General features: G+C 42.8%; 2 protein-coding genes across 2 annotated transcripts in view; both read left to right on the top strand.

Moving 5' to 3' along the window:
- LOC137064350 (deleted in malignant brain tumors 1 protein-like) overlaps positions 1 to 493 on the top strand; it is a 615,344-nt gene extending 614,851 nt beyond the window's left edge. Inside the window, exons 15-16 of the mRNA XM_067435707.1 lie at positions 13 to 318; positions 450 to 493. Coding sequence (XP_067291808.1) covers positions 13 to 318; positions 450 to 493 — 350 coding nt within the window. The remainder of the gene's footprint in view (positions 1 to 12; positions 319 to 449) is intronic.
- Positions 494 to 1,680: 1,187 nt separating this feature from the next.
- Positions 1,681 to 23,543, top strand: part of LOC137064349 (deleted in malignant brain tumors 1 protein-like) — a 34,649-nt gene continuing 12,786 nt past the window's right edge. The window contains exons 1-5 of the mRNA XM_067435706.1: positions 1,681 to 1,783; positions 2,506 to 2,811; positions 3,788 to 4,093; positions 9,111 to 9,416; positions 10,421 to 10,726. Coding sequence (XP_067291807.1) covers positions 1,681 to 1,783; positions 2,506 to 2,811; positions 3,788 to 4,093; positions 9,111 to 9,416; positions 10,421 to 10,726 — 1,327 coding nt within the window. The remainder of the gene's footprint in view (positions 1,784 to 2,505; positions 2,812 to 3,787; positions 4,094 to 9,110; positions 9,417 to 10,420; positions 10,727 to 23,543) is intronic.

The raw sequence follows: 23,543 nt of genomic DNA, 5'->3' as shown, positions 1-23,543 counted from the left end.
TTTGACTAATAGCTGTAAAGTTGGTGAATGGACCCAACCGCTGTTCTGGAAGAGTGGAGATTCTCCATAATGGAATATGGGGAACAGTGTGTGATGATCTGTGGGATTCTGCAGACGCGGCAGTGGTGTGTAGAGAACTGGGCTGTGGGAGTGTTATAGAGGCAAAGAGTAATGCTTACTTTGGACAAGGTTCTGGACAAATATGGTTGGATAATGTCCAGTGCCGTGGGAATGAATCTACACTGACAAACTGCTCATCAAATGCATGGGGATCACATGACTGTAGGCATCATGAAGATGCTGGAGTCGTCTGCCAAGGTGAGTCAAACACATTTATACTGATGTATACTTGGGATGTTGTACAGTATACACTGATCAGGCATAACATTATGACTGGTGAAGTGAATAGAACGTCTCTGTTATGACTGTAAACTTAGTTCCCTAAATAGGGAATGAGACGCTGCGTCACCACTTTGTGAATGCCTCTGCATGATTGCATCGTGAAGCACGTGTTTAATCAGTCCAATGGAGAGATGAAACGCCATAGGTGAGTGACATCATAGATCCGCAAGGTACAAAGCATACTGGCAAACAGACGCTGCTAGCTTCTGTAGAAAGGCTGAAGCAAGACCTGGCCTCGGGGGGGTGTCAGAGCTTCTTAGATTTTATAGGCTTCTATAAAAGAGCTTCTTAGGCTGCGTGCCTTCTTCGAGATAATGATGGTCCTCAGATCCGTCTTACCTTAGGAAGATTGCGCCCGAGGCCGCCGCCAACCTCCCCACCTTTCTCAGGGGAAGTGTGAGTGATTTCGCAGGATTTAATTTTGTGAAGTACATTAAACCCTTCTGTTTACAAGATATAAATAAACATTAGTATAAACCATAAAAAAATATAATATAGAAGAAAAAATACAAAAGTCAAAACAAATCAATAAATAATTTCACACCAGTTATACATCTTTCCATTGGACTGATTACACACGTGTTTCATGACGCAATCATGCAGAGGCGCTTTGCAGTGGCCCTCCTCCTCCCCTTTTTGGTCTTTGGGGCAGGCCAGACTATACAGGGAGACACACTGGAGGGATAGGGGGAGGAAAATGGATGTGGGTGAACTGACTAGACCGTGTGTTTTTCTGAGGGGACCAGACGAGATAGACACTTTCTTTCTTGAACCTCTCCAACTTTGAATTAAGAACAATTTAAAAACTGAATCAGATTTATCGACTTGACTTGGGAAAAGGAACAGGCGTGTTCAACAAAACGAATAGTGTCCTCATCCAGGCCCATCAGAAAAAACTTTTTCAAAGGAGTATCTGGCCAATTAACCTAGACAGCTCAGCAAATTCCACCACGTACCTCTCCAGAGGGCGTACGTCCTGCCTGAGCCCACACAGGTGATCCACCACTGAAGAGTCTCTCAGTGGAGACATGGAAGAGATCAGGGTGACGCAGCAATCCAACTTGTAGTGGAAGTCCTGGCAGTTTAGTCCGTTCTTCTGTTAAGGATGTGTCATACAGCAGGGAAGAGAAGATTCGGAGCTTCCACAAAAACGGCCTTATTAATACAATGACCACAACACACACGTTATCAACACTGAGGAACAAAGCAACATTAGGATTAACATTAGAACACACATGAAGTGCTGGGAGTGAGTTCAATATTAAGGGAGCGTAGATGATGAGGACCAGATGCAGGGAATCCGGGGAGAGCGGGAGAGATGAACAGGAAGTGAGTTCAGGTTTGGGTCAGGGAGGATCATGGGAAATGGAGTCCGGGACAGGTGTGATATGTAATAAATATCTCAATCTTTCTTAGCAATCTCATCATTCGTGTTCCCCTCTGTAGAAAGGTCTCCTGGCCCTGGTTCATGCTTGATCTTCTTCTTTTCTTTGCGGATCTCTTTCTTGGACTTTTTGTCGTGCTGCTTCTGCAGGACTTGAACATACAGTACAAGTCACGCATATTAATCACAATTTCTGACATGTAATTATCATGAGAAATCAATATATCATTTGGGGAAGTTAGCGGGTCATTTAACACAACACTGGGAAAGACCATGCAAATGAAGAGCTCCATTCTGTTTCTATAATATATTTTAATCATCTTTCTCTTTTTGTAGTAGGCCAAACATCAACTAGTGCAGCACCACGGACAGGTAATGATACACCTTTGAATTAGAACCAGATCTGCTTTTCTCCCAACATTTGTTTGAACTGAAAAACATGAAGCACTGCAATCAATCTGATGCATCAACATCTTTATCTAAACCTATCATTGTTGTGTATTTGTGTGTTCATTTTTTTTTTCTGCTGCAACAGCGACATTGAGCACGACTGCCTCGCAGCCAGGTATCAAAGGTAATGATGCTGAGGAGGATGAAACTCCACTATTGTTAACACTTTGTTTGTATCTCATTGAATATACAACCAAACAAAAAAATAATAATAAACAACAAAAAACTAATAATCTGTTCTTCTATCTTAATTGTTTTGTGACTAATAGCTGTAAAGTTGGTGAATGGACCCAACCTCTGTTCTGGAAGAGTGGAGATTCTCCATAATGGAATATGGGGAACAGTGTGTGATGATCTTTGGGATTCTGCAGACGCGGCAGTGGTGTGTCGAGAACTGGGCTGTGGGAGTGTTATAGAGGCAAAGAGTAATGCTTACTTTGGACAAGGTTCTGGACAAATATGGTTGGATAATGTCCAGTGTAGTGGGAGTGAATCTACACTGGCGAACTGTTCATCAAATGCATGGGGATCACATGACTGTGTGCACGGTGAAGATGCTGGAGTCGTCTGCCAAGGTGGGTCAAACACATTTATATAACTGGTGTGTTGTGATTGGTGCTCATCTCACCACAAATTGTATTTTATGGATCACACATAATTTAAGGTGTGGCCAGTTATGATCAATTGCCCAGTCAAGGATTTAGCAGTATGAGAACACTCTCATCAGGGCCTGTTCAATCATTTGGGATTAATGTAAACTGGAGGGAGTTGGTCAACCGAATTATCTGAAAGATTGGTGAGACATTATTAACTTGCAAAGCCTCTTTACTGTATTGTCGACACAAGGACGACACAGGTGTAGGAAAATAAATGTTATTAACAGAAAGATAAACAAGAGTAAATCAGCACGACTACTAAATTAACACCATAAATTATAAGGAATAAAGTGCATTAAAGGCATAAAAATAAAATTGATTAAGTAGGCTTTGGCTATGGTAGAGTTATATGATCTCATGGAAAGATAAATTGTTGTTCCTCTGAATCTAATAAAGCTTATGTAGTATCAAACTAATAAATGAATGAAAGGTTTGTTGTTATTAACTAACATCAGCTAAATTACCTGTAATTCAAGTTTGAAAATCATATACTGATAATATACAACAATGCCAAAGTCTCTGAAAATGGTTCAAGGATTAAAGGATTATTTATTGTCATTTCATTACATGAGTACATGAGAGAAACGAAATAAAGTACTGAGGTAAACATGGGACAAAGTGAAACATTAAGACCTATAGCTAAGCACAGCTAATAAAATACCATAACAAACAATAAAAATCTCAGATTAAGCAAGAATAAAACAATGCTAATAATGAATATCAATAAATAGGAATGTAAACAGACAAATGTTATTGGCAATGATGGTGAGGAGGATGAAACTCCACTTTTATTTCTTTGTTATCTATTAAAATTTGAAAAAATAAAAATAAAATAACCAACAAAAAAATATATAATAATCTGTTCTTCTATCTTAATTGTTTTTTTGACTAATAGCTGTAAAGTTGGTGAATGGACCCAACCGCTGTTCTGGAAGAGTGGAGATTCTCCATAATGGAATATGGGGAACAGTGTGTGATGATCTGTGGGATTCTGCAGACGCGGCAGTGGTGTGTAGAGAACTGGGCTGTGGGAGTGTTATAGAGGCAAAGAGTAATGCTTACTTTGGACAAGGTTCTGGACAAATATGGCTGGATAATGTCCAGTGCCGTGGGAACGAATCTACACTGACAAACTGCTCATCAAATGCATGGGGATCACATGACTGTGGGCACGGTGAAGATGCTGGAGTCGTCTGCCAAGGTGAGTCAAACACATTTATACTGATGTATACTTGGGATGTTGTACAGTATACACTGATCAGGCATAACATTATGACTGGTGATCCACTATGGTTTCATCTTCACTCCCTCCACCTGCTCAGTTCTCAGCACTGGACACTAACAGTGCTACCGACACTCTTTGCTCCACTCTAACATCCTCCTTAGACAGTTTTTGCCCCCTTTCATCCAGACCAGCCCGCCCCACCCCATCTGCCCCCTGGCTGTCTGAAGTTCTCCGTGAACATCGCTCTGGACTCAGGGCGGCAGAGAGGAAATGGCATAAATCTAAAAACAATACTGACCTTGCCTTTTATCAGTCTCTTCTCTCTTCTTTCTCTACAAATGTCTCCACTGCTAAAACAACATACTACCACAACAAAATCAACAATTGCTCTGACTCTCGCCAACTCTTTAAAACATTCTCCTCTCTCCTTTGTCCTCCTACTCCCCCTCCTTCATCAACTCTTACAGCTGATGACTTTGCATCATTTTTCACCAACAAAACAGCTCTCATTAGCAAACAGTTCTCCTCATCACTAACTGACACGCACATCTCAACAACTAACACGAACACGCTTCCATCCTTCTCTCCACTCTCCGAGGCAGATATTTCTAAACTCATCCTTTCCAATCACCCTACTACCTGTCCACTTGATCCTATTCCCACTCACCTCCTTCAGGCTATTTCTTCTTCAATCACTCCTGCACTCACTCACATTGTCAACACTTCTCTTCACACGGGCACCTTTCCCACAGCATTTAAGCAGGCTCGGGTAACCCCACTGCTTAAGAAACCCTCTCTGAATCCAGCACTTTTAGAAAACTACCGACCGGTATCCCTTCTGCCTTTCATTGCAAAGACCCTTGAGCGAGTTGTGTTCAATCAACTCTCTATGTTTCTTGAACGGGACAACCTCCTAGACAACAACCAATCCGGCTTCAAAAGCGGCCATTCGACCGAGACTGCCTTGCTCTCGGTAACTGAGGCACTGAGACTGGCAAAAGCAGCTTCCAAATCCTCAGTGCTCATTCTGCTGGATCTGTCTGCTGCTTTTGACACAGTTAACCACCAGATCCTCCTGTCAACACTTAAGAGGACGGGGATCTCAGGATCTGCTCTCCAGTGGTTCAGGTCTTACCTCTCTGGTAGGTCCTACAGGGTGTCATGGAGAGGTGAAGTGTCTAAGTCACATCATCTAGCTACTGGGGTTCCACAGGGCTCAGTCCTTGGACCACTTCTCTTCTCCATCTACATGTCATCATTAGGTTCTGTCATTCAGAAACACGGCTTCTCCTATCACTGCTATGCGGATGACACTCAACTCTACTTCTCATTTCAACCAGATGATCCTACAGTCAGTGTTCGTATCGCTGCCTGTCTGACAGACATTTCTGACTGGATGAAAGAGCATCATCTTAAACTCAATCTTGCAAAGACAGAATTACTTGTTTTCTCAACCAACCCAGCACTTCATCAAAATTTCTCCATTCAGCTTGGTTCATCGACCATAACTCCATCAAGGACAGCAAGAAACCTTGGAGTTGTGATTGATGACCAGTTAAACTTCACTGACCACATAACTGCAACAGCCCGGTCCTGCAGATTTGCTTTATACAACATTAGAAAGATTAGACCCTTCCTATCAGAACAGGCTGCACAACTCCTGGTTCAAGCTCTTGTTCTCTCCAGACTGGATTATTGTAATGCTCTTCTGGCTGGGCTTCCAGCATGCACTATCAAACCCTTGCAGCTGATCCAGAATGCAGCGGCGAGAGTGGTCTTTAATGAGCCGAAGAGAGCGCATGTTACGCCTCTCTTCATCAAACTGCACTGGTTGCCAATGGCTGCTCGCATCAAATTCAAGGCACTAGTTATCGCCTACAAAACAACCTCTGGCTCTGCACCAATATACCTAAATTCACTTGCTCAGACTTACACACCCTCCAGAAGCTTGCGTTCTGCGAGCGAGCGGCGCCTCGTGGTTCCATCCCAAAGAGGCATGAAATCGCTCTCACGGACATTTTCCTGGACCGTTCCCACCTGGTGGAATGACCTGCCGATCTCAATTCGTGCTGCCGAGTCTGTAGCCATTCTTAAAAAACATCTTAAGACACATCTTTTCAATTTGCACTTGACCAATACAGAATAGCACTTACTGATCACCACAGCAACGACCAAAAGCGCACACTCCTGGATCATATCTATGTCTCTCATCCGGATTTGTGCCTTCAGGCGGGTATGTTACATAGTTATCATAACTATCAGAATCCAGTGTTCTGTATATTGCGTACGTGAGTTTTTGTTGTAGATGGCTATTGCTGCGCGTTTAGCTAGAATACAAAACCAACCCATTGGGCCACTGAATCTGCATTAACGACAACAGCTGGGGCAACAGCCTTAGTCCTAATGGGTTGTTATCATAGCTATCAAAATCCAGTGTTCGGCACTTTGCGGACGTGAGTTTTTGTTGTAGATGTCTGTCTTTAAAAAAAAAAAATAATAAAAAAAAAATTGTTGTATATTGTGCTAATTAATTGAGATTTCTTACAGCTCTTACAGGTTTTTGGCCTTGTCTGTTCCGTTGCTTCTATTACTCTCCCCTTTTTTGTAAGTCGCTTTGGATAAAAGCGTCTGCTAAATGATTAAATGTAAATGTACATGTAAATGGTGAAGTGAATAGAACGTCTCGGTTATGACTGTAACCTTAGTTCCCTAAATAGGGAATAAGACGCTGCGTCACCGCTTTGTGAATGCCTCTGCGTGATTGCATCGTGAAGCACGTGTTTAATCAGTCCAATGGAGAGATGAAACGCCATAGGTGAGTGACATCATAGATCCGCAAGGTACAAAGCATACTGGCAAACAGACGCTGCTAGCTTCTGTAGAAAGGCTGAAGCAAGACCTGGCCTCGGGGGGGTGTCAGAGCTTCTTAGATTTTATAGGCTTCTATAAAAGAGCTTCTTAGGCTGCGTGCCTTCTTCGAGATAATGATGGTCCTCAGATCCGTCTTACCTTAGGAAGATTGGGCCCGAGGCCGCCGCCAACCTCCCCACCTTTCTCAGGGGAAGTGTGAGTGATTTCGCAGGATTTAATTTTATGAAGTACATTAAACCCTTCTGTTTACAAGATATAAATAAACATTAGTATAAACCATAAAAAAATAGAATATAGAAGAAAAAATACAAAAGTCAAAACAAATCAATAAATAATTTCACACCAGTTATACATCTTTCCATTGGACTGATTACACACGTGTTTCATGACGCAATCATGCAGAGGCGCTTTGCAGTGGCCCTCCTCCTCCCCTTTTTGGTCTTTGGGGCAGGCCAGACTATACAGGGAGACACACTGGAGGGATAGGGGGAGGAAAAAGGATGTGGGTGGACTGACTAGACTGTGTGTTTTTTCTGAGGGGACCAGACGAGATAGACACTTTCTTTCTTCAAACTCTCCAACTTTGAATTAAGAACAATTTAAAAACTGAATCAGATTTATCGACTTGACTTGGGAAAAGGAACAGGCGTGTTCAACAAAACGAATAGTGTCCTCATCCAGGCCCATCAGAAAAAACTTTTTCAAAGGAGTATCTGGCCATTTAACCTAGACAGCTCAGCAAATTCCACCACATACCTCTCCAGAGGGCGTACGTCCTGCCTGAGCCCACACAGGTGATCCACAACTGAAGAGTCTCTCAGTGGAGACATGGAAGAGATCAGGGTGACGCAGCAATCCATCTTGTATAGTGGAAGTCCTGGCAGTTTAGTCCGTTCTTCTGTTAAGGATGTGTCATACAGCAGGGAAGAGAAGATTCGGAGCTTCCACAAAAACGGCCTTATTAATACAATGACCACAACACACACGTTATCAACACTGAGGAACAAAGCAACATTAGGATTAACATTAGAACACACATGAAGTGCTGGGAGTGAGTTCAATATTAAGGGAGCGTAGATGATGAGGACCAGATGCAGGGAATCCGTGGAGAGCGGGAGAGATGAACAGGAAGTGAGTTCAGGTTTGGGTCAGGGAGGATCATGGGAAATGGAGTCCGGGACAGGTGTGATATGTAATAAATATCTCAATCTTTCTTAGCAATCTCATCATTCGTGTTTCCCTCTGTAGAAAGGTCTCCTGGCCCTGGTTCATGCTTGATCTTCTTCTTTTCTTTGCGGATCTCTTTCTTGGACTTTTTGTCGTGCTGCTTCTGCAGGACTTGAACATACAGTACAAGTCACGCATATTAATCACAATTTCTGACATGTAATTATCATGAGAAGTCAATATATCATTTGGGGAAGTTAGCGGGTCATTTAACACAACACTGGGAAAGACCATGCAAATGAAGAGCTCCATTCTGTTTCTATAATATATTTTAATCATCTTTCTCTTTTTGTAGTAGGCCAAACATCAACTAGTGCAGCACCACGGACAGGTAATTATACACCTTTGAATTAGAACCAGACCTGGAGGTGTTCTTGGGAAAAGTCAATCAAAAGCTATGAGAACATTTAGCCTCATTTAGAACTTTGTAACTTTGTCTGGGAAAAACCATTCAAATGAAGAAATCAGTTTCTGGAACTTTAAAAGACTTGAATACTCTCTCTCTCTTTCTGTAATAGGCCAGACACCAACTAGTGCAACACCACGGACAGGTAATGATACACCTTTGAATTAGAACCAGATCTGCTTTTCTCCCAACATTTGTTTGAACTGAAAAACATGAAGCACTGCAATCAATCTGATGCATCAACATCTTTATCTAAACCTATCATTGTTGTGTATTTGTGTGTTCATTTTTTTTTTCTGCTGCAACAGCGACATTGAGCACGACTGCCTCGCAGCCAGGTGTCAAAGGTAATGATGCTGAGGAGGATGAAACTCCACTATTGTTAACACTTTGTTTGTATCTCATTGAATATACAACCAAACAAAAAAATAATAAACAATGAAAAACGAATAATCGGTTCTTCTATCTTAATTGTTTTGTGACTAATAGCTGTAAAGTTGGTGAATGGACCCAACCTCTGTTCTGGAAGAGTGGAGATTCTCCATAATGGAATATGGGGAACAGTGTGTGATGATCAGTGGGATTCTGCAGACGCGGCAGTGGTGTGTCGAGAACTGGGCTGTGGGAGTGTTATAGAGGCAAAGAGTAATGCTTACTTTGGACAAGGTTCTGGACAAATATGGTTGGATAATGTCCAGTGTAGTGGGAGTGAATCTACACTGGCGAACTGTTCATCAAATGCATGGGGATCACATGACTGTGTGCACGGTGAAGATGCTGGAGTCGTCTGCCAAGGTGGGTCAAACACATTTATATAACTGGTGTGTTGTGATTGGTGCTCATCTCACCACAAATTGTATTTTATGGATCACACATAATTTAAGGTGTGGCCAGTTATGATCAATTGCCCCTCTCTTAGTCCAAGGCCCCAGTCAAGGATTTAGCAGTATGAGAACACTCTCATCAGGGCCTGTTCAATCATTTGGGATTAATGTAAACTGGAGGGAGTTGGTCAACCGAATTATCTGAAAGATTGGTGAGACATTATTAACTTGCAGAGCCTCTTTACTGTATTGTCGACACAAGGACGACACAGGTGTAGGAAAATAAATGTTATTAACAGAAAGATAAACAAGAGTAAATCAGCACGACTACTAAATTAACACCATAAATTATAAGGAATAAAGTGCATTAAAGGCATAAAAATAAAATTGATTAAGTAGGCTTTGGCTATGGTAGAGTTATATGATCTCATGGAAAGATAAATTGTTGTTCCTCTGAATCTAATAAAGCGAAGAACCTTATGTAGTATCAAACTAATAAATGAATGAAAGGTTTGTTGTTATTAACTAACATCAGCTAAATTACCTGTAATTCAAGTTTGAAAATCATATACTGATAATATACAACAATGCCAAAGTCTCTGAAAATGGTTCAAGGATTAAAGGATTATTTATTGTCATTTCATTACATGAGTACATGAGAGAAACGAAATAAAGTACTGAGGTAAACATGGGACAAAGTGAAACATTAAGACCTATAGCAAAGCACAGCTAGTAAAATACCATAACAAACAATAAAAATCTCAGATTAAGCAAGAATAAAACAATGCTAATAATGAATATCAATAAATAGGAATGTAAACAGACAAATGTTATTGGCAATGATGGTGAGGAGGATGAAACTCCACTTTTATTTCTTTGTTATCTATTAAAATTTGAAAAAATAAAAATAAAATAACCAACAAAAAAATATATAATAATCTGTTCTTCTATCTTAATTGTTTTTTTGACTAATAGCTGTAAAGTTGGTGAATGGACCCAACCGCTGTTCTGGAAGAGTGGAGATTCTCCATAATGGAATATGGGGAACAGTGTGTGATGATCTGTGGGATTCTGCAGACGCAGCAGTGGTGTGTCGAGAACTGGGCTGTGGGAGTGTTATAGAGGCAAAGAGTAATGCTTACTTTGGACAAGGTTCTGGACAAATATGGCTGGATAATGTCCAGTGCCGTGGGAATGAATCTACACTGACAAACTGCTCATCAAATGCATGGGGATCACATGACTGTGGGCACGGTGAAGATGCTGGAGTCGTCTGCCAAGGTGAGTCAAACACATTTATACTGATGTATACTTGGGATGTTGTACAGTATACACTGATCAGGCATAACATTATGACTGGTGATCCACTATGGTTTCATCTTCACTCTCTCCACCTGCTCAGTTCTCAGCACTGGACACTAACAGTGCTACCGACACTCTTTGCTCCACTCTAACATCCTCCTTAGACAGTTTTTGCCCCCTTTCATCCAGACCAGCCCGCCCCACCCCATCTGCCCCCTGGCTGTCTGAAGTTCTCCGTGAACATCGCTCTGGACTCAGGGCGGCAGAGAGGAAATGGCATAAATCTAAAAACAATACTGACCTTGCCTTTTATCAGTCTCTTCTCTCTTCTTTCTCTACAAATGTCTCCACTGCTAAAACAACATACTACCACAACAAAATCAACAATTGCTCTGACTCTCGCCAACTCTTTAAAACATTCTCCTCTCTCCTTTGTCCTCCTACTCCCCTCCTTCATCAACTCTTACAGCTGATGACTTTGCATCATTTTTCACCAACAAAACAGCTCTCATTAGCAAACAGTTCTCCTCATCACTAACTGACACGCACATCTCAACAACTAACACGAACACGCTTCCATCCTTCTCTCCACTCTCCGAGGCAGATATTTCTAAACTCATCCTTTCCAATCACCCTACTACCTGTCCACTTGATCCTATTCCCACTCACCTCCTTCAGGCTATTTCTTCTTCAATCACTCCTGCACTCACTCACATTGTCAACACTTCTCTTCACACGGGCACCTTTCCCACAGCATTTAAGCAGGCTCGGGTAACCCCACTGCTTAAGAAACCCTCTCTGAATCCAGCACTTTTAGAAAACTACCGACCGGTATCCCTTCTGCCTTTCATTGCAAAGACCCTTGAGCGAGTTGTGTTCAATCAACTCTCTATGTTTCTTGAACGGGACAACCTCCTAGACAACAACCAATCCGGCTTCAAAAGCGGCCATTCGACCGAGACTGCCTTGCTCTCGGTAACTGAGGCACTGAGACTGGCAAAAGCAGCTTCCAAATCCTCAGTGCTCATTCTGCTGGATCTGTCTGCTGCTTTTGACACAGTTAACCACCAGATCCTCCTGTCAACACTTAAGAGGACGGGGATCTCTTCTCCATCTACATGTCATCATTAGGTTCTGTCATTCAGAAACACGGCTTCTCCTATCACTGCTATGCTGATGACACTCAACTCTACTTCTCATTTCAACCAGATGATCCTACAGTCAGTGTTCGTATCGCTGCCTGTCTGACAGACATTTCTGACTGGATGAAAGAGCATCATCTTAAACTCAATCTTGCAAAGACAGAATTACTTGTTTTCTCAACCAACCCAGCACTTCATCAAAATTTCTCCATTCAGCTTGGTTCATCGACCATAACTCCATCAAGGACAGCAAGAAACCTTGGAGTTGTGATTGATGACCAGTTAAACTTCACTGACCACATAACTGCAACAGCCCGGTCCTGCAGATTTGCTTTATACAACATTAGAAAGATTAGACCCTTCCTATCAGAACAGGCTGCACAACTCCTGGTTCAAGCTCTTGTTCTCTCCAGACTGGATTATTGTAATGCTCTTCTGGCTGGGCTTCCAGCATGCACTATCAAACCCTTGCAGCTGATCCAGAATGCAGCGGCGAGAGTGGTCTTTAATGAGCCGAAGAGAGCGCATGTTACGCCTCTCTTCATCAAACTGCACTGGTTGCCAATGGCTGCTCGCATCAAATTCAAGGCACTAGTTATCGCCTACAAAACAACCTCTGGCTCTGCACCAATATACCTAAATTCACTTGCTCAGACTTACACACCCTCCAGAAGCTTGCGTTCTGCGAGCGAGCGGCGCCTCGTGGTTCCATCCCAAAGAGGCATGAAATCGCTCTCACGGACATTTTCCTGGACCGTTCCCACCTGGTGGAATGACCTGCCGATCTCAATTCGTGCTGCCGAGTCTGTAGCCATTCTTAAAAAACATCTTAAGACACATCTTTTCAATTTGCACTTGACCAATACAGAATAGCACTTACTGATCACCACAGCAACGACCAAAAGCGCACACTCCTGGATCATATCTACGTCTCTCATCCGGATTTGTGCCTTCAGGCGGGTATGTTACATAGTTATCATAACTATCAGAATCCAGTGTTCTGTATATTGCGTACGTGAGTTTTTGTTGTAGATGGCTATTGCTGCGCGTTTAGCTAGAATACAAAACCAACCCATTGGGCCACTGAATCTGCATTAACGACAACAGCTGGGGCAACAGCCTTAGTCCTAATGGGTTGTTATCATAGCTATCAAAATCCAGTGTTCGGCACTTTGCGGACGTGAGTTTTTGTTGTAGATGTCTGTCTTTAAAAAAATAAAAATAAAAATAAAAATTGTTGTGTATTGTGCTAATTAATTGAGATTTCTTACAGCTCTTACAGGTTTTTGGCCTTGTCTGTTCCGTTGCTTCTATTACTCTCCCCTTTTTTGTAAGTCGCTTTGGATAAAAGCGTCTGCTAAATGATTAAATGTAAATGTAAATGTAAATGGTGAAGTGAATAGAACGTCTCGGTTATGACTGTAACCTTAGTTCCCTAAATAGGGAATGAGACGCTGCGTCACCGCTTTGTGAATGCCTCTGCATGATTGCATCGTGAAGCACGTGTTTAATCAGTCCAATGGAGAGATGAAACGCCATAGGTGAGTGACATCATAGATCCGCAAGGTACAAAGCATACTGGCAAACAGACGCTGCTAGCTTCTGTAGAAAGGCTGAAGCAAGACCTGAACTCGAGGGGGTGTCAGAGCTTCTTAGATTTTATAGGCTTCTATAAAAGAGCTTCTTAGGCTGCGTGCCTTCTTCGAGATAATGATGGTCCTCAGATCCGTCTTACCTTAGGAAGATTGCGCCCGAGGCCGCCACCAAACCTCCCCACCTTTCTCAGGGGAAGTGTGAGTGATTTCGCAGGATTTAATTTTATGAAGTACATTAAACCCTTCTGTTTACAAGATATAAATACACATTAGTATAAACCATAAAAAAATAGAATATAGAAGAAAAAATACAAAAGTCAAAACAAATCAATAAATAATTTCACACCAGTTATACATCTTTCCATTGGACTGATTACACACGTGTTTCATGACGCAATCATGCAGAGGCGCTTTGCAGTGGCCCTCCTCCTCCACTTTTTGGTCTTTGGGGCAGGCCAGACTATACAGGGAGACACACTGGAGGGATAGGGGGAGGAAAATGGATGTGGGTGGACTGACTAGACCGTGTGTTTTTTCTGAGGGGACCAGACGAGATAGACACTTTCTTTCTTCAACCTCTCCAACTTTGAATTAAGAACAATTTAAAAACTGAATCAGATTTATCGACTTGACTTGGGAAAAGGAACAGGCGTGTTCAACAAAACGAATAGTGTCCTCATCCAGGCCCATCAGAAAAAACTTTTTCAAAGGAGTATCTGGCCAATTAACCTAGACAGCTCAGCAAATTCCACCACGTACCTCTCCAGAGGGCGTACGTCCTGCCTGAGCCCACACAGGTGATCCACCACTGAAGAGTCTCTCAGTGGAGACATGGAAGAGATCAGGGTGACGCAGCAATCCATCTTGTAGTGGAAGTCCTGGCAGTTTAGTCCGTTCTTCTGTTAAGGATGTGTCATACAGCAGGGAAGAGAAGATTCGGAGCTTCCACAAAAACGGCCTTATTAATACAATGACCACAACACACACGTTATCAACACTGAGGAACAAAGCAACATTAGGATTAACATTAGAACACACATGAAGTGCTGGGAGTGAGTTCAATATTAAGGGAGCGTAGATGATGAGGACCAGATGCAGGGAATCCGGGGAGAGCGGGAGAGATGAACAGGAAGTGAGTTCAGGTTTGGGTCAGGGAGGATCATGGGAAATGGAGTCCGGGACAGGTGTGATATGTAATAAATATCTCAATCTTTCTTAGCAATCTCATCATTCGTGTTCCCCTCTGTAGAAAGGTCTCCTGGCCCTGGTTCATGCTTGATCTTCTTCTTTTCTTTGCGGATCTCTTTCTTGGACTTTTTGTCGTGCTGCTTCTGCAGGACTTGAACATACAGTACAAGTCACGCATATTAATCACAATTTCTGACATGTAATTATCATGAGAAGTCAATATATCATTTGGGGAAGTTAGCGGGTCATTTAACATAACACTGGGAAAGACCATGCAAATGAAGAGCTCCATTCTGTTTCTATAATAAATTTTAATCATCTTTCTCTTTTTGTAGTAGGCCAAACATCAACTAGTGCAGCACCACGGACAGGTAATTATACACCTTTGAATTAGAACCAGACCTGAAGGTGTTCTTGGGAAAAGTCAATCAAAAGCTATGAGAACATTTAGCCTCATTTAGAACTTTGTAACTTTGTCTGGGAAAAACGATTCAAATGAAGAAATCAGTTTCTGGAACTGTAAAAGACTTGAATACTCTCTCTCTCTTTCTGTAATAGGCCAGACACCAACTAGTGCAACACCACGGACAGGTAATGATACACCTTTGAATTAGAACCAGATCTGCTTTTCTCCCAACATTTGTTTGAACTGAAAAACATGAAGCACTGCAATCAATCTGATGCATCAACATCTTTATCTAAACCTATCATTGGTGTGTATTTGTGTGTCTGCTAAATGATTAAATGTAAATGTAAATGTAAATGGTGAAGTGAATAGAACATCTCGGTTATGACTGTAACCTTAGTTCCCTAAATAGGGAATGAGACGCTGCGTCACCGCTTTGTGAATGCCTCTGCGTGATTGCATCGTGAAGCACGTGTTTAATCAGTCCAATGGAGAGATGAAACGCCATAGGTGAGTGACATCATAGATCCGCAAGGTACAAAGCATACTGGCAAACAGACGCTGCGAGCTTCTGTAGAAAGGCTGAAGCAAGACCTGGCCTCGGGGGGGTGTCAGAGCTTCTTAGATTTTATAGGCTTCTATAAAAGAGCTTCTTAGGCTGCGTGCCTTCTTCGAGATAATGATGGTCCTCAGATCCGTCTTACCTTAGGAAGATTGCGCCCGAGGCCGCCGCCAACCTCCCCACCTTTCTCAGGGGAAGTGTGAGTGATTTCGCAGGATTTAATTTTGTGAAGTACATTAAACCCTTCTGTTTACAAGATATAAATAAACATTAGTATAAACCATAAAAAAATCGAATATAGAAGAAAAAATACAAAAGTCAAAACAAATCAATAAATAATTTCACACCAGTTATACATCTTTCCATTGGACTGATTACACACGTGTTTCATGACGCAATCATGCAGAGGCGCTTTGCAGTGGCCCTCCTCCTCCCCTTTTTGGTCTTTGGGGCAGGCCAGACTATACAGGGAGACACACTGGAGGGATAGGGGGAGGAAAATGGATGTGGGTGAACTGACTAGACCGTGTGTTTTTTCTGAGGGGACCAGACGAGATAGACACTTTCTTTCTTGAACCTCTCCAACTTTGAATTAAGAACAATTTAAAAACTGAATCAGATTTATCGACTTGACTTGGGAAAAGGAACAGGCATGTTCAACAAAACGAATAGTGTCCTCATCCAGGCCCATCAGAAAAAACTTTTTCAAAGGAGTATCTGGCCAATTAACCTAGACAGCTCAGCAAATTCCACCACGTACCTCTCCAGAGGGCGTACGTCCTGCCTGAGCCCACACAGGTGATCCACCACTGAAGAGTCTCTCAGTGGAGACATGGAAGAGATCAGGGTGACGCAGCAATCCATCTTGTAGTGGAAGTCCTGGCAGTTTAGTCCGTTCTTCTGTTAAGGATGTGTCATACAGCAGGGAAGAGAAGATTCGGAGCTTCCACAAAAACGGCCTTATTAATACAATGACCACAACACACACGTTATCAACACTGAGGAACAAAGCAACATTAGGATTAACATTAGAACACACATGAATTGCTGGGAGTGAGTTCAATATTAAGGGAGCGTAGATGATGAGGACCAGATGCAGGGAATCCGGGGAGAGCGGGAGAGATGAACAGGAAGTAAGTTCAGGTTTGGGTCAGGGAGGATCATGGGAAATGGAGTCCGGGACAGGTGTGATATGTAATAAATATCTCAATCTTTCTTAGCAATCTCATCATTCGTGTTCCCCTCTGTAGAAAGGTCTCCTGGCCCTGGTTCATGCTTGATCTTCTTCTTTTCTTTGCGGATCTCTTTCTTGGACTTTTTGTCGTGCTGCTTCTGCAGGACTTGAACATACAGTACAAGTCACGCATATTAATCACAATTTCTGACATGTAATTATCATGAGAAGTCAATATATCATTTGGGGAAGTTAGCGGGTCATTTAACACAACACTGGGAAAGACTATGCAAATGAAGAGCTCCATTCTGTTTCTATAATAAATTTTAATCATCTTTCTCTTTTTGTAGTAGGCCAAACATCAACTAGTGCAGCACCACGGACAGGTAATTATACACCTTTGAATTAGAACCAGACCTGGAGGTGTTCTTGGGAAAAGTCAATCAAAAGCTATGAGAACATTTAGCCTCATTTAGAACTTTGTAACTTTGTCTGGGAAAAAAAAACATTCAAATGAAGAAATCAGTTTCTGGAACTGTAAAAGACTTGAATACTCTCTCTCTCTTTCTGTAATAGGCCAGACACCAACTAGTGCAACACCACGGACAGGTAATGATACACCTTTGAATTAGAACCAGATCTGCTTTTCTCCCAACATTTGTTTGAACTGAAAAACATGAAGCACTGCAATCAATCTGATGCATCAACATCTTTATCTAAACCTATCATTGGTGTGTATTTGTGTGTTCATTTTTTTTTTTCTGCTGAAACAGCGACATTGAACATGACTTCCTCGCAGCCAGGTGTCAAAGGTAATGATGCTGAGGAGGATGAAACTCTACTATTGTTAAAGGGTCATGAAACCCCCCTGCTGCAGCTGTGTTTTTTCACACCTTCGATTTGAAAAGGCTTGTTAAAAGGGGAGTGGTCGACTGTGAAAAGGTGGGATGGGTATTGTGTGGAAAGAGGGAATGGTTTGCATAAATAGGAGAGTGTCATTATGTGCATTAAGATTAGCGATACCAACAGCAGCAGTTACAGCGGTTCTGAGACATGTTCTTGGTTGCAGTTGGCATTGTTTACAACAGTGAGATTAAATGAGGGATGAGTACAGCGAATGAGAGATCTATGAGACATTAAGTGGCGTGCAACAGAGAACACAAGTTTTTCACCTCTTCAAATCAGCATTCAGTGAGAAATGAAAATAAATGTTATTCTGTATGACAAAATATTTTGCAAACGTGATAATTAAACTATATTTGTCCAAATATGCACGCTGTTTGGCGAGATGAACAACGCGCCGACGTGATAAGACTAAGAGAACATGAACCACTCACAAACATGCTTGCAATGCGATAGAGGTGTAATGCTGCCTTCAGGTGCTCTCGGAGTTATCGTAAATACGAGTTTCCTAGGTAAAAATTGCACATGAACGCTCTCACATTTTGAAACTTGAATGCAATGATTTCATAATCACGACTTCAGAAGTCGGAATGATACAATTTCCGATGGCACGTGAAGGCAGCATAATTCTAAATCGGTAAAAGCGAAGGGGTTTGAGGTTTCATAGTCTTTCCCGCGCATCTGAATCACAGAGCGACGCGCTCGGTTGCCTTGACGATCCGCGCTGTCTATCACTCGGCAGCTAAATCTATATTTGTCCAAATATGCAGCATGCTGTTTCACTTAGAGCCCGAACACATGCGGTTTAGTGCATGGCTATGACCACAAATAAAACGAAAAGGTGGCTTTTGATTCTTGTTATTTCATCGAAAATATTGTTCATTAGCCTATAGATCGGTTATTTTGCACTCCTGACATAAATGAGATGGTCAACACTTGCAGGTTCGGCGTGCGATTCCTCAGGTTAATTTTACTTTACCGAGCCTTTGGTAGCAAAGGCTTCAGCAGACGGCGCCCGGTTACAGCTCACTCGGCGCCCACGTTACTTCGTATCAGCACAACGCCTCACTTTCCTCCTTGACTTTTCGTACGCTGCTTTCAAAACTTTCCTAAAATACAATAATGATGGAAGATGAGGAGCCTGACAGAATTCTTGACTATCTCATGTATATTAACTAAATTATCTTGTATGCATACTACATCGCTGGGATTGGACTGAATGAGCTTTATGTCATGAATATATATCGAGAATCGCTCGGAGCGGTCGATGTCAGCATGTCCCCACCAGCTCATACATGGACCGGAAAGCCCGCGCTGACGTCTGATTCCGTGACGTTGCTCCGACTAAACTTTTCAAACTGGAAAACAGAAATCTGCAGTTCTGAAAAATGCAAAAATAAATATGTTTCACTTATGAATTAGAATAATGAGTACCTTTAGTTTTTTCAATGATGTACAACCTATACATATGTAACGCGCGTGTGGTATCCTCTATCTTTAATTCTCTTACCCAGCGCTGTTCCGCGGGTTCTTGGCTTCGTTCCTTTTATTGGGTTATCACCACTGTAGGGAGGACACTGACAAGGAGCTCCGGTGATGACAAAACTTGTTTATTGAACAATTCAGAGAATGGCCGCAGCAGATTAAAGAGTGCATCTCATCTCTTCCCCTGTACTATCACAACTGCCCAGATTGATTTTCTCCCGCGATCTAAATCGCGGGGCGCATTCTCGCGATATTATCCCACATCCTATTTAAAGTCATAGAACATTATAACTCTTAAATTCCACTTCCTACATAATACTCCCTTACCCAACAAGAAATGTCCTCATTTCTATAACATAGTCCTTAAGACAACCACCATTTCTTTTTCTTAATAAAATGTTTTCCAACATCTGTATCAAAGGGGGGTTGAAATTAACAAAAACATGTTTAGCAATACTAAAACATATAACTTGAATAGACCCCTAAAAGCATCAATATACATATATATTTATATATATACATATACATACACATATACATATATATATATATATATACACATACATACATATACACATAAGCATGCTCTAAATAAAGATTCCCATTGATTCAACTTTGCACATGATATAAAGAACACATGATAACAAAGAACATTTAGCAAATCAGTAAAGTGCAAAGTCCTTCAAATGGTAAGGCAGCCGGCGTGTCCTGGGGAGCAGATCCCGAGTAGACACTGGAGTGTCAGGAACCTCATAAGCACCTGTTGATGGTCCAGCTTCAGGTGTGCACAGTGTTAGAGGAAGCAGTTCAGGGTTCAGGGTAACATGGCTGTCCTGTGCATTTTGAGTAGAGCTGGAGGGTTGTGGGGTGCTGGGTTGTTGAATGTGAGGTTGCAACTGGGGAAATGGTGTGGACTCCAATGGAACCTGGGGTGCAGGGAGTCCCGGTGTCACCGGTGTAGTGTGAGGTGGGAGGAGTCCTGATAATGTATTCAGGGTATTCGGCTTAACAGGGCAGGAAGGGGGAGTAAGGGCGTGTGTGTTCTTCGAGTCTGTGATGTAAGGTTTCATGCGATTGTAATGAATGATTTTTGCTTTTGCACAAGGTCTGGATACATCCCGTACTTCAAAATTAACAGGGGTGGAAATACCAGAGGGGCATATTGGTTGTAAAATCTCATAGGGGCCCACCCAACGTGGACACAGTTTGTTGTGTCGGTGGGCAGGATCATCCACTAGCACCAAGTCACCACGTTTATAAGGAGTGTATTTTAAATGACGATCGTAGTTCAGGCGTTGTTGTTCTTGCGCCCTGTCTCGGTAAGCAGTTGCAGAACGGTAAGCAGAGGTCAATCTTTTGCGCAGCTTGTTAGCATATGCTGCTGGCGTGCCCGCTGTCGCTGTACTAAGAGCATTATTATCCTGGAGCAGTGTGTCCAGGGAAATGCGTGCCTCACGGCCATGAACCAAAAAGAAGGGTGTCAATCCCGTACTAGTGTGCTTGGTGGTGTTATAAGCCAATGCCACCTGCGGGAGGTGTTCGTCCCACTCTGTGCCCGACGCAAATAGATGTTTGGAAAGTTCATCTTTCAGAGTACGATTAAAGCGCTCAACGGCCCCGTCGCATTGGGCGTGATAAGGGGACGTACGAAGCTTCTTGATTGATAGCAAATTACAAAGGTGCTTTATTAGGTCGGATTCAAACTGTCTGCCCTGGTCAGAGTGTAGGGCCTCAGGGACACCATGTTGTGGAATGTAGTGGTCAAAGATGCAGCCTGCTACTGAGACAGCCGTTTGATCCTTCAGTGGGTAGAGGTTGACAAACTTTGTGTACAGGTCCATCATTACTAGAACATAACGGTTACCCTTGGTAGAAATTGGCAACTCTGTTATGTCTGCGGCCACTATTTGAAATGGACGGTCAGGAGAGATTGGAATGAGTGGTGCCTGTGGTCGGGGCACAGGAGAACGCCTTGACTGACAAGCAGCACATTGGGAGCAATGTTTAGCAATGTCTGACGACATGTAAGGCCAGTAAAAGGACCGCATGGCTCTGTCCAACGTTTTGGCCAAACCATAATGACCCACTGAAGGGTGTCCATGGACATGACTGAGGATCTCAGGAATCAGCAATGTAGGAATGACAACTTGCAAGGCATTGTCACCTAAAGAATTGCGTAAATGTCTGCATAACACTCCATTATGAATGACGAGGCGACTAAACTGTGCCCAGAGTTTTCTGAGGTATGATGAGGCGTCACGTAGCCTCCATAAGGGGGGTCTACGTCCTGTTTCCATCCAAGAGAGAACTACAGCTAAATCTGGGTCTGACTTTTGTTGTCCCATGACGTTCCAATCACTTTGGATTTGAACTAGATTTGATGTTGTGTGGTTTGGAACAAGCATGGGCAAAGGGGCATTTTTGTCCGTGGGCAGTGTTTGGGAGTGTGCTGACATCGGTTTTGCCTCCAAAGCTATTGATGTGGTCTGAGTTGCTGCCGAGACAGTAGATGTATCGCTCTGACGATACCTGTCCAGTTCCAAAGGATCAGTCTCTGGCCGCCTAGACATAGCGTCTGCATTAAGGTGTTTAGCTCCATTACGGTGAATGACATGCCAGTCATAAAGCTCCAATTCTATAGCCCAACGCGCTCGTCTACCTGTAGGGTCATGATCTAAAGGAAGTTTCTTGAGACCGACCAAAGGCTTATGATCAGTAACGATGGTGAATGGGTGACAAGCAAGATAGTGCCGGAAATGACGGACTGACCACACAATGGCATACAATTCCCGATCAAAGGTAGACCATTTTCTTTCAGAGGCAGACAGCACATGGCTGGCATATGCAATGACATGCTCCTTTCCTTCCACTTGTTGTGAAAGAACAGAACCCAGTGAATGAAGGGAAGCATCAGTGTAAAGAATGAAGGGATTTGAAAAATTTGGAAATGCCATAATTGGTTGTGACGTCAGTTCCTGCTTCAGTACACTGAAAGCTTCGTTTGCTTCTGTCGACCAAGAGAATGATACTCCTTTGTGTGTGAGATGGTACAAGGGTTCAGCTGTGCGTGCAAACTGTCTAATGAATCGACGATAGTATGAGCACAGACCCAGGAAAGCCCTGACCTGCGTGGCTGATGTTGGAATTGGCCATGTCTTGACTTTGTCTATGTTAGATGGGTCTGGCTCAACACCAGCACTCGAAACACGGTGGCCCAGGAAAGTAACAGAAGAACATGCCAGATGACACTTGGACGGCTTAAGTTTGAGTCCAGAAGTACGGAATCGCTGAAAAACTTCACGCAGATGCTGAAGGTGTTGTGGGAAATCAGCACTGTAGACAATAATATCGTCTAAGTAGATTAAACAAATACTCCAGTGCAGACCCCGAAGTACAAGCTCCATTAAGCGCTGGAAACTGGGCGGGGCATTTGAAATTCCCATTGGCATCATACGGAATTGATATAGGCCTGTACCAGTGGAGAAAGCCGTTTTTTCTTTGTCGTCAGGATTGAGTGGTATTTGCCAGTACCCAGCAGTTAAATCAATTGTGCTAAACACTCTGGCCCCAGAAAGTCTATCGAGGGTATCATCCACCCGAGGAAGAGGGTGTGAATCTTTGATCGTGACGTCATTGAGACGTCTGTAATCTACACAGAACCGGTGTGTGCCATCCTTTTTCCGTACAAGCACAACCGGAGCTGACCACGGACTGTGAGATTCCTCGATGATATTGTGGTCCAAAAGCCTCGACACCTCTTGTTGTAATACTGCTTGAGTAGCTGGTGACGTTCTATAAGGGCGCAGTTTTATTGGGGTAGCGTCACCCGTGTTGATACTATGTGCAATCAGGTTGGTTTTCCCATAGTCATGAGAATGTGAGCTAAAAATGTTAGCGAACTCTGTCAGCAGGCTTTTAAGCTGTGCCTGTTCTTCCGTGTTTAAGTGTGTATCCTCCAAATGCACCTCAGGCACTGGATGGGCAGCTTCTGTGGAAGTAGTCACAGCTGAGACTAATGCATACTCATCAAGTGTACTGCCAGTGACAGAGAAAACCTGACCTAATGGACATCCAGCCTCAAGAGAGACCGTTTCGTTAGTCGGGTTAACCACTCTAACAATGCCCCTTCCCTTTTGAACCGATGTCAGTGTTCGAGCAACGCCTAAAGTCACGACTGGAGGGGGCTGAGGTTCCAGTATACCAACATACATGTCTGTGAAAGGATTCGCTACACCATTGTCTCTGACAGAAATTGGGATTGCCATCTCTGACATAGGCGGAATGGTCACCTGAGCGACGCTGACAGCAGAACTTTGTACTGGAATCAGTGATTGGGGTGGT

This window comes from Pseudorasbora parva, chromosome 25 (genome assembly GCF_024679245.1).
Source record: "Pseudorasbora parva isolate DD20220531a chromosome 25, ASM2467924v1, whole genome shotgun sequence".
NCBI lineage: Eukaryota > Metazoa > Chordata > Actinopteri > Cypriniformes > Gobionidae > Pseudorasbora > Pseudorasbora parva.
Note: the sequence above shows the minus strand (reverse complement) of the source record. Positions and strands in the feature narration are given on the sequence as shown.